Here is a 15,784-nt window from a genome sequence, read left to right on the forward strand (position 1 = left end):
AAACCGCAGTAAAGGGAAAAAAAAAGTCCTCTGCAAGGTAATGTCGTAATGTGCTAGTATGCATAAAACTTACCTTAAAACAAAGTCTTCCAGTGGTGCGCTGACAGGCCGGACCATGCATTGGTGGGAGTCCCAGGCCATGGCAAACAGCTCTGAAGGAGCTGGAAAAAAAAGAGAATAACTATCTGTGCACGGTGCATGTTTAGGAGATATTCATTTTACCTACAGGTATGCTTTATTATAGAACAGACTTTCCATAAAGATGAGAGATAGAATAGACTTTCCATAAGGATGACCTGTCACAGCCCATGCTATCATGGCAATAAAACTGAAAAATTAAAAGGACAGTGTAAAAAAAAAAAAAAAAAAAAAAAGTTTTAAACAAAATGACTATTAAAAAAAAATGTTTTAAAGCGTTCCTGTCCCCCATTGCTCATGCACAAATGCGAACGCGTATACAAGTACAGCATGCGTATGTAAACTGTGATCGCACCACACATGTGAGTTATTGTCTCGAGTGTCAGAGTGGAAGCAATAATTCTAGCACCAGACCTCCTGTGTAACTCTAAACTGATAACCTGTAAAGTTTTTTAAAGCAGATATTTTAGGCACCTTCGTTTGGAGGCTTCCATTGTGGCAGGCGCAGCACCCTTTGGTGCCTTGTGCGCTGTGGCATTAGAAAAATTATGCAATTGCTGTTTCTTTGTTTGATTAGACTGACTTTACTCTGTAATTCCTCCAATGCCGCTCTATGGATGCAGTAGGTTTAAAGAGCACACCGAATACTTTAGTTAACTTCTTTAATAACTTCAATCTTCTTCATATAACACTGCTTACAATGGCTTGTTTCTTTCATATTACAATGGTTTAATTCGTATTACATTGGGTTGATTCAATAGCTTATCTCGATAGATTCGTTAGTTTATGTTGTTAAATTAATTCGTTAAATTTGGTAGATTGTATCGATTATGATTACTCTACAGTGACTTGATTCGGTGGAACTACAAGTAAACACACACAACAGTTTTTAGACACAGATCTACCTGCACTGTTAAACCATAGAGGAACACACAAGTGCATTAAATACCTATTTGGCCTTCTCTGCCTCCATGGAGCTTCTCTGATTGGAACTTTGTCTGTTTCCTCCTCTGTCTGGTGAGCATGTGTCTCTAGAATATTCTAGCAGGGAGTTTTACACAGGCATAAATGTGAAACTGGCTGGGATTGGTTAAGGCTCTGTACAGTGTGAGGCTGTCTGTGATTGGTTCAGCTCTATACTAACTCTTAAAGGCATATTTTCCTTTTCTGCTTCTGCTAACACAATGAATATATAAATGTCATATAACATTCAAAGACATAGATTACAGCAATGATTCTGCTTTTGGCTTTAACATATGCACATATACACTGTACTGAGGTCATTGGCAGGTTTGGTATACACATATATGTGAACCATATTAGCAACCTAGGACTGGTCTTAGCTGGCCAGCTACATCCATGGGCATACGCAATTTTAAAGCATGACCTGTTTTATATCTATTTACTCTGTGTAATCGTATATATTTTACAAAAGAATTGGGCAATATACAGTATTGTATTTGTTTTCAGTTAAATTCACTAAAGTGTATTTTCTCCAAAAAAAATTTGTTTGAAAAACCACTGCGCAAATACCATATGACATTAAAAAAAAAAATAATGCAACACCCACCATTTTATTCTCTAGGGCCTCTGCTTAAGAAATGTATAATGAAAGGGGGTTCTAAGTAATCTAACAAAAAAGTGCTGATTTTACATGTATGTGAGAAGTGCCAGAATTGGCCCAGTATTGAATAATGTTAATTATCTATTCTTAGGGATCTGTACCGGTGTGCTAGGACATGTGAATGGGGAGACCGTCTACCTGCACTGATTTCTAACTCAACTTCTGATCCTGGCAAATCTGAAAATGAGAAGACAGATGATTTATGATAATGGGAGAAGAAAGTACCAATTTGTTTTAGTAGATCTTTGAATTGCAGAATTGTAACTTTCCAGGTTCTCTTGGACAGTCCAATTTATATTTGTCAGGCTGCAGACAGTGTACCTGTGAGTTGTGTTTTTGCCTGATAATCCATGATATGGTGGCAGAGATTATGTAAGGCACACTGCCCTCTCTTAGCTGTGCAAAAGATAACTGAAAACAGTTGAAATATTTTTCCTCAGTCAGCACAACTTGAATATATTTTGTTTCCTATGGCATGGCATACTGTATATGCAGGGTTTGGAAGACAACAGATAAAAGTCCTATACCTCCCCATGCTGGTGGAAGTGATGACATGCATCTATTTTCTTCAGCTGTTATAACTGTGATAAACAGTTGTACTGGCATTTGAGCACATAAGCGCTCATTGAGCCACAGACAAAATATTTCATGTTGCCTTCAAAATTTCTGTTATAAGAAATGTTTTTCTAAAGGAAAAAAAACTTCTGGAGATCTGTATACAAATGTTTAAATATCAATTTAATATCAATTGCCTGCTTTTCTATCTAAAGTAGGAAACTTCAAATAATTGTGAACATTGTTTTAAATCTACCAGCCTTTAGTGCATTGAAGCAATTTATATAATACTTTGGTATTCAGATCTGTGCTCTACCGTAACGAGTCTAAGTGCTATGTGTCTCAACATACTGATGGCGCATATACACTGCTCAAAAAAATTAAAAGAACACTTTGAAAACACATCAGATCTCAATGGGGAAAAATCTCATACTGGATATCTATACTGAAATGGACTGAGTAATGTGTTAAGAAGGTAAGGATGCCCCATTGTTTGATGAAAATTATCAACCTACAGAGGACTGAATTCAAAGACACCCCGAAAATCAAAGTGAAAAACTGATGCAGCAGGCTAGTCCATTTTGCTGAAATTTCATTGCAGCAACTCAAATGGTACTCAGTAGTTTGTATGGCCCCCATATTTATTATTGGAAAGGGTCTGAATATTTATGCCAATGTGATATTTCAGTTTTTTTCTTTTTAATAAATTCACAGATATTTCTAAAATGATGTTTTCACTTTGTCATTATGAGAAAAAAAAATAATTTAAACAACTGCAGTATCAGGCTGCAATATAAAAAAAATTGAAAAAAGTGAAGGGTGAATACTTTAAGAATGCAGTGTATATAATATAATTATATATAAATCCCCATGTTAACACTAAAGATTCTGAATTAACCCTTTGCTCACCACTTTACACCCTTGTATATTTTGTGAAAATGTGTTTGCATAAAACCAGGATTCTTGGTTCTCATACATTGCAGCACATGTTCAGGCTGGCCAATTGTGTCAAGATGATCCCTCTCTGGCTGGTCTTCACCCCAGATGTGAGCCATAAAATAGTGCATAGTGTAAAATAAATGCATTGTGAAGTCTGATGTTTATGATATGACAATTGAGTATCAAGCTATCATAGGTAGAAAGTGCCTAAAACTGAACACTACATACTATATGTCTAGATTTCTGATCCAGGTTTATGATTTATTTTTTTTTTTTTAACCGCCTCTCTCCGCCATATAAGATAATGACGGGCGCAAGGCGGTTCTCTCGTTCTGGGAGGACATCATATGACGTCCTCCCACTCTAACTGCGCGTGCGCGGCTCCGGGAGTGCGCAGCGCGGCAATCGGTGGTGCGCTGTCTCCCTTGGACACAGTGGATCACCGATCAACAGAAAGAGCCGAAGATGTCGGCTCGGTCATGTGATCAGCTGTGTCCAATTACAGCTGATCACATGTAAATAGGGAAATGCTGGTTATCGGCATTTCTCTCCTCATGAGCTGTCACGCTGGCAGATCGAGAGGAGAGTCGGTAATCGGCATTCCTCGGAGGGGAAATGTACACTGATCATCAGGGCACTGATGATCAGTGTGCCCTGATGATCAGTGTAGCCCCAGCAGTGCCACCTGTCAGTGCCCATCAATGCCAGCTGTCAGTGCTCATCCGTGCTGCCTGCCAGTGCCCATCAGTGCCTCATATCAGTGCCCATCTTTGCTTTCTTGTAGACTTGTATGAGAATACAAGACCTTTAGCATTGGCAAGTGTCTTTGGTAGCCTACTGGTACCTGTTGACAATTGTGCCCCTCCTGCTCTCCCCTTCTTTGGTGGATGTATTGAGGGGTTGAATTCTGGCTGAAAGCAGGATAGATGCCTCTGATATAGATGCTGCAGTTATTATTTATTTTTCACTGTCTGATGTGCTGGGCTGCAGGGCTCTAATTGGCTGCTGTTTTTTTTTTCTATGCATTATCACTAACCTACTGCACTCCTAGAAATGGTGAGTTTTTCATGCCACTCGGTATGGTGTGGAGGCAGGGCTAGAGCAGAATGTGTGATTCTGCCCTCCACACCAATTGAAAGTAGGCACTGCGCTGATGTCTTAAGGTGGTGGTTCATCATGGCAGTGGCCATTTTGTTAGTAGAGGTGTCTGGCAGCAGCAATGTTGTCGGGACACAGGGCAGGCTTTGGTCACGTAAGCACACCTGTTGGTTGCATGTGGACAGTGTCCTCTTGGTTGACTATGATTGCTATTTGCACAAGTCCCATTATTTTGGAGTTGGCAGGCCATATGTTTAGTTTTGTTCAAAGCATCTCTTTCCTTGGTAAGTGCTGCCTTGCAGCCGACGGTTGCAGCTAGTGCAGTCTGCCTGAGCCTAAAGAGTTGGAGCAAAATGTTTGTCGAGAGAGTTACACTCCACAGGCAAGGATTCTGAATTGGGCAAGAGTCTATTCACATGTGTAGGATTCTTTGGCTAAAAAGTTGCCCTGCAGATCTACCCTGCAAAAAACTGTTGGTTAGTTTTCAGTTTCACAAACAACATTTGTTCGGGCCAGCCTTAGATAAGATATTCAGAAGATTTTGGGTGATAAGAGTTCTCTTTTACCACTTAGGATGAAGGGTAGGACCTTGACTCAAAAGTCCACTGTTCCTCTACTTGTACTCCTTCTATGACACATTTCTTTTGCTCTCTCAGGCCTTGGCTTCTAGCTCGAAACCTCAGTTTCAGTACCGTAAGATGTCCCTGGGCTCCAAGCCATCAAAGTTGGACTCAAAGATCCCTTCCCAATGAAGGAGCACCCCCACTGATTTGAATGAGGGAATGTTTGTGGGCTTTTTCGAATATGGGGCTGGTGAGCTTATTGCGCGGTTGCATAAGTTGGAATTCTGGAGTTTCCCCCTTAGCACTTTATGCTTTGAAATGTTTAACTAAAACCACAAAAAAGATTGTCGATTTCACTTACGTTCATTGACGGACACAGCCTTTCTCCTTTTGCCTTGACCAAACAGGGTTTTTTAGCACTACCTACAGGAATAGCACACCAGGCAGAAAAAAAACTTGGCACTTCCTCTGGGCCGTTCTCTCTAAGGATAGAACCCCATCTCTGCTATAGGCCAGCCAGTTATTTCTGCATAGTTCTTCTCTCTCTCCCCCCCCTCTCTCTCCCCCCCTCTCTCTCTCTCGCCACCCCCCCTCTCTCTCTCTCTTTCTTGGCCACAAGGCAATCAAGAAACAACCCCATCCATCACCCTCATCCTCTGACATCGCTGAGCCCGAGATGGGCTCCACTGCTGGGGGTACTGCATTTGCTGCAGATCCCGATGACGCATCCCCAGTATCCTCGGATGAGGAGAGCAGTTCCTCTGCCTCAATCTTTTCACAAGAGAGGGCATTGGTCACCACTGTCATCACATCAATGCAGGAGATGCTTAAAATTGAGGATTCCACTGGGGTGTTTGTAGTGCCTGTCCCTTTTGGTACATACAAGCCGTCTTGGGCTGCTAAAGTTTTTCTTTACCCACATATTTTGACAAATTTGTCTATAGGGATTGGGAGCAATCAAAGCATCCGTTTGTACTTCCCATACACTTGAAAGTATACTATCCCTATGAGGAGGCCCTTCTGAAGAAGGAGACCTCTCCTCCAGTGGTGGAGGCTCAATGAGGCCATAGTGATTCCGGTGGTTCCCACGGATCACAGGGCTGAATTGATGGCACGTTCTATGTTCACCATTGTTGGGTCAACGTTGCGATCAGTGTTGGCCATGGCCCTGGTATCCCAGAAACTAACCGAATGGTCAAAGGGTTTATAACAGGCCTTGACTTCTAGTCATGTACCCCAAGCATATGTGGAACTGGGAGACCAGCTGGTCCAGGGGCCGCAATACCTTTGTGATGCATCCTTGGATGCAGCATCACTTCTTTTAAGCTCTCAGTTTGGGTGGTAGTGCTTTGGTGGGTCCTGTGTCTCAAATGTTGGACTGCTAACCAGACTTCGAAAAAAGGCTCTAGCGGTGCTGCTTTTTCAGGGTAACTGCATATTTGGGGCTACGTTGGTCGACATAATTAAGAACCTTACTGGGCACCTTTCTCTTTCAGGTCAGATGAAGGAGCCATGTTGAAAGTCTAGGCCTGCCTTCACAGTACATTGGAGACTTTTTCATTCCTTGGACGTCTGTCAAACGGTCATTCTGGAAAACCAGTATTCTATCAGCACTGGCAGCTAATGGCGGGAGGGTAGTCCCCCTGTCAATATACAATAGTTTGGGGGGGAGATTGTCGTGCTAACGTTGCTTGTGTTACGCCAGCCATAGACAGTTCGAATCTCGGCCGGTTCCTGTGGAGTGTAATGGGCAGGCTGAATGTACCAAGTTGATTGATTGCTCAACTTTGGTACAACCAGCGTGCTGGATTTATTTTGAATTATCGCTAGTGGCTACAATAGCTGCTTTCAGTAATCACTGACTTAGTGTCTCAGCAAGAGGGATTCCCTTGTCAGCATTGCCTGTGTTGATGGGGGAATTGTGTAAATTTCTTTCCTGCAACCCTATAGAATTTTGTACTATCTATGGCTGCCTTAGTAACATCATCTGTAAGTATTTTTTGTTCAGACCGATGGGTTGTGTGTATATCTGTCAAGCTTATGGTTTGAAAGGAAAGGCTTCACCTTTTCTGGTGACAGCTCATTCTAGTAAAAGTGTGGGTTCCTCCTGGGCTATCCGTTATAAAGTTTCAGTTGGTCAGGTCTGCAAACCGGTCTTCGGTTCACACTGTGGATTGGGCTTTTGGTCACAGTGTTTGGCAGGCTGCTCTGTAAGGTTCTTTTGGACCTATTGGTGGTTGACCTGTCTCCCTCCCCTCATGAGCAGAGCTTTGGCGCATCCCTGTTGGTAAGGAATAATAAAGCTGCTCTATGCCCTGTGATGTCCTGTGATAAATGATAAAGCAAGCTTGATTTTTCACTTACATGTAAAATCCAATTTCTTGGAGTACATCCTCATATCTTGAGTACTGTCCATGATACTTTTTTTATTCGCACTAACATACAATTTTCAGGACAAACTTTTGGGGTATGTCCCCTTCTTCAAGGTCCAAGCAGCACTACTGCACAAAGTTTTAGCAGAATGTTAAAAGAAACAATCTCTGAGGGAAAGAAAACTGAAAAAAACACACAAATGTACACATCAATGGGTATAAACCTAGGATTAGACTAGAGATCAGACAGAGCCAAAGCAAAGACGGAGGGGGGGGGGCGGGCAGTCACAGAGGGGATCATAAAACTGTTGGATAATGAGTGGGGAATCCCATGTCCAAATTAAGGTTGTTATCTTTTGTATCAATTAGAAATCTCATTCTTAGTTCAAAAGTTTTCCATTCCTGGATAATTTTGAAATTCCCTTTAAGAGTTAAGATATTGAGGTCTTCCACAGTGTGGTCCAGTTGTGTGAAATGGTGTCCCACAGGTGTGCAAAAGTCATCTTCTCTATTTTCCTTGATGGTATGTCTGTGCAGATTCATCCTTGTTCGCAACTTCTGTCCTGTTTCGCCAACGTAAGATCCTTTGCCATATTTTTTGCACAGGATAATGTACACAACATTACTGAAGGTGCAGCTGTATGATCCGGTGATATTGAAGATCCTTTTTGAGTGTGTGACACTTTTTGATGGATTAATTTGGTTGCACAGTTTGCAGCGTTTCTTATTGCAGGGTGTGCTTCCATTATTTGTGACATCATAATCAGAAGGAAGTTTCCTACTGATTAGTTTATGTCTGAGGATGGGGGGGTTGTCTGAAAGCCTGTATTAGGGGTTGCTGGAATATTTCTTTCAGCGTTCTATCCTCTGTTATGATGGGTTGTAAATCTTTGATTATTTTTCTTATTCCTTCTAGTGCCGGGTTGTATGTGGTTACTAGAGGTACACGGTTGTTTGTTTTTTTCTCTTTGTACTGAAGTAGATTTTCTCTTCGGGTTCTCAAGGCTGTGTTTATGCTGGTGTTGATAGTTTTGTCCTTGTAACCTTTCTTATGGAAGGAGTCTGCTAGTGTACTGAGATGTTTATCTCTGTCTTTCGGGTCTGAACATGTTCGGTGGTATCTGATGGCCCGACTGTGTATGATGACCTGTTTTCTGTGTTGGGGGTGAAAGCTAGAACTGTGGAGGTAGTTGCATCTGTCAGTGGGTTTCCTGTATATTGAGGTGTGAAGCTTGTTATCCCTGATGTATACTGTGGTGTCTAGGAAGTTGACGTGTGTTTTTGAGTATTCCAGCCAAAAAACACTGATTAAAGACAAAAACAGCAGCTGTAAAAATGTACAGTGTGCATGAGGACTGACTCTGTAAAGTAGCTTGAATCCCAATCTGTACCACTGTCTCTTCCTTTGTGGTGGCTGAGATTTGGATTGGAGGTGATTGAAAGACATTGGAACGGACTGGGTCTATTTTCACGCACATAAATGTGAAATGCTGACTATTTTGGATTGGTGGTAAATCCCTATATCCAAATGTGTAATAAGAGACTCTAATGACATCTCTCTGGGGACCATTAGGGATATTGTATAGTCGCGTACACATGGCTGCACATTCAAGTGATTAAATATTATTATATAGCACTGAAACCAGTATTCTCTACCGAGGAAACCGGGTACCTGGCGAAATATGTTGAGGAGGAAATATATTTCTACTCTGTAACCTATCTGAATCTATCCAAGATCTGATCTTTGGACATGTAAATATGTATTTAAAAAGTAAAAAGATGGGTTTGTGTTAGATATAACAAATTTGATACAGGGTGCATGATGTATGAAGTTTTACTTTTATTTATGACACCTATGGCATACTTTTTAATTGTAGCTTTTTGTATGGAATAAAAATAACTACATTGTTTATATATCTCTGAATTTTGTATCTTTGTATGTTGCTGAGGGTACCTAAAAAGTCCCCAAAAATGGAATGTAGTTACCAAAATATACATTTTACCTTGCAAGAAAGTGCTGGAACAAGAAGCTTCATGTTCAGGCTCCCCATGTATTATTTTTCTGACATTTACATAATTAAAAAGACTGAAAACATTTGAAATATATATGTCCATGCTAAAACGTATAGAAAAATTTTGCGCATGCAGGGCGAAATCAGACCCCCCCCCCCCTTCCTCTTCTTCCAGCCATCTGCTGGATTGTTGGTGCCCCCCAGACCTGCCTCTGAACCTATCAGTATCACACCTGTGTTTGCCTAGAATTATATCAATATTGACTGCTGCTGACGTTGTGCCATGAGTTTGCAGATTCTTGTATGGCTTATGTATGGTGGCAGTCAGACATTCATCATATCTGCTATAAGACTTAGGAACACGTGTTGGAGGGTGTGCTGGAAATTCCAAACAGTATCAATATCATGCATTTTCGATTACCTTTGCTTTTTTAGAACTAATCGCCACCTTATGAATTTACTGTACAGTCAAGCCCTTTGAATAAACCATCTGTCTAATTTTTATCCTGTTGATCTTTACTGTCACTTTACCTTCAAAGTTTATTCTTGGCCTCTACAGTTCCCAGGCTTTCGTAACAGTAATACATTTCTATAAATAAGGTATAAATCCTGTCTGTTGTAGTTGAACATAACAGTTACATAGATAAGTAGCTTTATAGCCAGTAACAACCTGCTTTTCTGTTATTTAAATACACAGCCTAGTAGCATATAGTATTATGCTGATCTAAAATATTTTACAACCATTTACCTTTTTCATAGCACCACTTTCCACATAGTCTGGTATACAATCAAGAATATGTGAGTAGTACAATTGACAAAAATGTAGCAATACCTTTTTATCTACTTATTTTTTGCCTGCTTACAAATGGCGTGTTAGACCAAATGGACATTTGTGGTCAATCCCTCATATATTTGTATTTGCTGCCTTACTAACAAAGTGATATAGGGTGAGAGCTTTTGTTGGCTAGCTAAATATTTGGTAGAGCAAGCATTCAAGTCCACTCAGTCCTCTTTGACAATCATGAAAACCTGAATAAGAAATTAACTTTCCAAATCTAATACTAAATGCACTGCCCAGCCAGGCTACACACTGTTCCAACTTTAGGACATAGCTTTGCAAACCTCTGTACAAAACACTATATATACAACAGGTAAAACACCTTTTTCTGTACATCACATTGCAGATTTTACTGTTATGTATTTTATGTACTGTGACAAAACAGCCAGTCTGAGCGGATCATTCAACAAATGTTGCATATATATATCATTGCAGGATAGTTTTCAAGTCACCAAACTCACTAAGCAGTACTATGTTATAAAGCCAAAATAATGAGCACAATATACAGATCTTGTTCCAGTTATGCCATGCAAGAGATATCATGCCTTAAAGTGATACTAACATCTTTTTTTCTTTAAATAAACATGTTTTACTTACCTGCTGTGTGTAGTGGTTTTGCATAGAGTAGCCCGGATCCTCCTCCTCTCAGGTCCCCCACCGGTGCTCCTGGCCCCTTCCTCCTGTCAGGTGCCCCCATAGCAAGCAGCTTGCTATGGTGGCACTTGAGCAGGCCTATTCCCAAGCCATGGCTCTGTGTGTCCATTCACACACACCTGGGGCTGCCCCCCCCCCTCCTGATTGGCTCACTAGCTGTGATTAACAGCAGTAGGGGCCAATGGCTCCCGCTGCTGCCTCAGCCAATTAGACGTGAGAATCCCCAGAGAACCGAGTCTTCTGCTGCTGTCAATTACATTCTGTGAGCAGAGGGGGGTGGGACTGAGCCACACTGAGTGTCTATAGATGCACACGGCCTGGATCGGAAGTGAGCCCACACTTCTGTCCCCATAGCAAGCGGTTTCCAATGGGGCAGACACAGAAGAGAGAGAGCGGATAGCACTGGTGGAGAAACCAAGAGGCGGAGGATCATGGCTACTCTGTGCAATATGATTTGCACACAGCAGGTAAGTATACCATGTTTATTTTAACCATGTCAAGTCCAGATACTTTCACACCCTTCCTGTCCAGGCCAATTTTCAGCGTCCAACACTATCACACTTTGAGTGACAATTAGTCTTGCAATACTGTATCCATATGAAATTTTTATCCTTATTTTCAGAGCTTTCTTTTGGTGGTATTTGATCACCACTGGGTTTTTTATATTTTGCTATATATAAATGAAAAAAAAATTAACATTTTGGGAAAACAAATTTTTGCTTAGTTTATGGTATACAATTTTTCAAATAAATAATTTTTCTTCATAAATTTAGGCCAAAATGTATTCTACCACATTTTAGGGGTAAAAGTAACTCAAACCATTATTTTGTAATGTGTAAATTATTTAGTCTGTGGGAAAGCTATAGAGTCTACAAACTATAGGATATATATTTGAAAATTGATTAGTTGAGACCTTAAAATGTCGGATGCTGGTATGACATATGGCAGTGATCAGGATTCTGGTATGGATTATGAGGATGATCAGGATGCTGGTATGGGGTATGGCAGTGATCAGAACGGTGGTATGGGGTATGCCATTGATCAGGACACTAGTATAGCATATGGGGTGATCAGGATGCTAGTATGGGGTATGGCGGCGATCAGGATGCTGATATGGGCCATGACGATGATCAGGGCACTGGTATGGTGTATGGCGGTGATCAGGATGTGGGTTTGGGGTGTGGTGGTGATCAGGACATTGGTATGGTGTATGGGGGTGTTTTTGTGCACACTGGGATAGGTGACGGGCTGGCTGCATTATTTATTATAAATATATTGGGGAAGTAATCAGGGACACAGGGGCACTAAACTGGGACACTGGGGTGGCTGGCACTGCAGTTTGTGAGTGTACATGCAGCCTAACAGGCTGCTGTACGCTCACACACTGCAGGATGACCTCTCGCACCGAGAGCAAAGGGAAACAATCTTTACTTTCACTTTCTAATGTTTACAATGTGAGTGCTGTGATTGGTAACAGCAGTCACATGGTAAAATACAATGTGATTGCTTGGGCACAGCGGTAATGGGATGTGCTGTGTCTGTGTGATATAGTGATTGCTGGGCTCCCAGGTGCATGCTCTGTGAGCTGTACAGGAACTGCCAATGTGGGTTAACGTACAGGTATATTAACCCGCATCGACAAAGCTTCCCATCCGATGTCTATATGCAGTGGGCGGATGAAAAAAAGTTAAATGACAACTGCATTTTCAGTTTTTTTCGAGACAGATAGATCTTTCGTTTGGTTGTGTTTACTCACCACTGGGTTTTATATTTTTTTTGTTAAACAACCAATAAAAAGACAGAATATTTTGAAAAAAAAATATTTTTTTAGTTTCTGTCATAACATTTTGTAAATATGTATTTTTTCTTCACTGATGTGCACTGATGAGGCTGCACTGATGGGCACTGAGGTAGCACTGATAGACGACACTTGTGGGCACTGATGATCTGCACTGATTGGCACTAATGCAATGATAATCAGGGTATTGGTGATCACTGCCCTGATTATCAGTGTAAACAATGTACTCACTTTGCCCAGTCAGACTGGCCAGTTATCAGCTATCAGCTCTCCTTTCCTTGCATGACGTGTGAGGAAAGGAAACGCCGATAATCGGCAAGTCCAAAGGACATAGTGGTCACAGAGCACGTCAGATGCATGCACATGGGAGGGGACATCCATGAACAACCTCCCAGAACTGGAGAGCCACACTGTAGCCATCTTTCAGCTATAGCGCAGTTGGCAAGTGGTTCTTACTTTCACACATACTAAATAATATACACCTGTTTGTTTTTCTTTTCACCAAAGATATGTAACACACTTTTTGTTACAGTTTGGCCTAAATATATGAAGAAAGATGATCTATTTACAAATTTTTTAACAGAAACTCTTCTTTTTTTTTTTCAAAATATTCAATCTTTTTTTCTTTTATATAATAGAAAGTAAAAAAACAATTGGTTAAATATCCCTGAAAGCTATATCTGTCTCAACAAACTGATATAAAATTACTGTCATTCAAAGTGTGACCGTTCTAAAAACTAAAAAACAGGACTGGAAAGGGGTGAAACACTCCGGTTTTAAAGTGGTTAAGGTATGGCCCTTAAAATTTACTGGTAAGTGTAAATAAAAAAGTATTACATACAGTTCCAGTACTACGTTTTCAGATCTACACATATGTTTGTTCTGTATTTGATCAGTCCACCAAAGCTGATCATGAGGTTTTAGATGGGCAATTTCATCCACTGGCTTTCTTGTATTTTATAAGGGTTGTAGAGGTAAGGTAGCTTGCCGCTACATGAAACTTTCCTATTCTGTTGGAGCAGTAGAAATTCTAAGTTTGGTGTAGCTCACTTTTAATGCAACAAATGAAAATACAATAGCTGTAGTATCTGGGCAAAGCGCTATGGAAGGCCACAAAAGGCATAAAAACAGATATAGGTTATCCAACTCACACATGAGATCTGAAATTTTCTGGTTGGTTGGCCCTTTGAAAGATATTTTGTTCAAGCTTAATTTTATAAGAAGAAAAGTACAGTACCAACTGCAACCATTTTGTACTGGTGTTGCTAAGTTTAAATGAATTCTGGTTAGTAAAGGTTGTAATACTTACTGTTCATTTAATAAAGCTGTTAATGTGGAGGCTTATTTTTTGTCAGCCTCTAGTACTGTGTATAAGGTCTAATCAAGACATCTTTACTTGGTAAGTGTGGCCTTCTACTGATCAAAATTTTACAATGAAGTAATTAGACATCAAAATATTCTATGTGTGTCATATCTGTGCATTTTTAATGAGCTTTTGTGCATATACAGTCATGGCCAAAATTAAAGGCACACCTGCATTTGTCAGATAATGGACCACTTTACCCAGAAAATTGTTGCAATTACAAATGTTTAGGTGTTCTCCTGTTTATTTCTTTTGTTTGTATTGGTATGCCACAAAAAATCTGGAGAAACAAAAAGCCAAATTTGACACATTCCACACAAAACCCCAAAAATGGAGACAATTTTTGGCACCCTCAATTTAATATTTGGAAAAAATAACTGAAATCATTTGCTTCCTGTAACCATCAATGAGTTTTACACCTCTCTACTGGAATTTTTTACCACTCTTCTTTCGCCAGCTGCTCCAGGTCTCTCAAATTGGAAGGGTTCCTTTTCTCAACTGCTGTTTTGAGATCTCTCCACAGGTGCTCTATGGGATTTAGATTTAGTCTCAATGCTGAACAGTTCAGTAGTGTCTTACACCATTTCTGGGTGCTTCTTAATGTGCGCTTTGGGTCATTGACCTGCTGTAAGACCCATGACCTCTGACGGAGACACAACGTTCTGACACTGGGCTCTATATTGCATTTGCTAGTTTTCAGATTTCATAATGCCATGCACATGGTCAAGACATCCAGTGCCTGAAGCAGTAAAGAAACCCCAAAACATCAGTGAACCTCCACCATGTTTGACTTTAGGGACTGCAATCTTTTATTTAAAGGCCTCATTTCTCTTTTTCTGAAAACAGGAGAAGGATGGGCATTACCAAAAAGCTGTAATTTTGTTTCGTCTGTCCACAGCACATTTTCCCAAAAGGATTTTGGCTTCCTCAGCTACGTTTTGGCAAACCCTACTCTTCCTTCTTTATGATTATGGTCTCCTACCATAGCGTTCCTTTTCATTTAGATTGGGACGTATAGTGTGAACTGACAAAGTTGTACCCTGAGCCTGAAGGTTGGCTTGAATTTATCTGGAAGTTGATCAAGGTTCTTTATCCACCATTCGAACAATCCTTTGTTGCAATCTTTGATCAAGTTTTTCTCTTTCAGCCATGTCCAGGGAGATTAGCTACAGTGTCATGGGCTGTAAACTTCTTGACAATGTTGTTCACAGTGGACACAGGAACATTAAGATCTGTTAATTGATACAGGTGAGTTTATTTACAAATTACAGGAGCATCACAAACTTGGAATGCAATTATTTCCTACAATTTTGAGAACAAAAAAATTTTCGTTTCTCCACTTTTTTGTGTCATACCTATACAAACAAAAGAAATAAACATGAGAATGCCTAAACATTTGTAATTGCAACAATTTTCTGGGCAAAATGGTGCATTATCTGACAGAAATGCAGGGGTGCCAATATTTTTGGCCATGGTTGTATGGTGTGAAAGAGCCCTTTGGGATTAATGATCTGCTGTAATAAAAGCTATGTCCTATACTATGAATTTCACTTTTGGCAGCTAGGAAATGACCTACCTAAGGAAAGAACAGGAACCAATGGCAGATGTGACATGCATACTGTAATGCATAGGGGATCTTAATGCTGCTATGCAAAATGTTGCAACTTCAATTTAGCACCCCCCCCAGTAAGCAGTAAGACCTTGAATTTACCATAAAATTGGTTTCTAAAATTATGTCACAGGATCCTGCTGGACTGCTTCCTATTTCCAATGATACAGCCTAAGAGGACAGATTGACATAGAGCGGCCTTTCTCAACCTTTTTACATGG

At 40.4% G+C, this 15,784-nt stretch overlaps 1 protein-coding gene across 1 annotated transcript in view; it reads left to right on the top strand.

Annotated features, from left to right (window-relative positions):
- Nucleotides 1-9,203, top strand: part of METTL17 (methyltransferase like 17) — a 47,225-nt gene extending 38,022 nt beyond the window's left edge. The window contains exon 14 of the mRNA XM_089687026.1: nucleotides 1,854-9,203. Within this exon, the coding sequence (XP_089543152.1) occupies nucleotides 1,854-1,968 (115 nt within the window). The 3' untranslated portion in view covers nucleotides 1,969-9,203. The remainder of the gene's footprint in view (nucleotides 1-1,853) is intronic.
- Nucleotides 9,204-15,784: the final 6,581 nt, after the last annotated feature.

Source organism: Staurois parvus, unplaced genomic scaffold (assembly GCF_062004578.1).
Source record: "Staurois parvus isolate SC_StPar_1 unplaced genomic scaffold, SC_StPar_1.0 ptg000415l, whole genome shotgun sequence".
NCBI classification, from domain to species: domain Eukaryota; kingdom Metazoa; phylum Chordata; class Amphibia; order Anura; family Ranidae; genus Staurois; species Staurois parvus.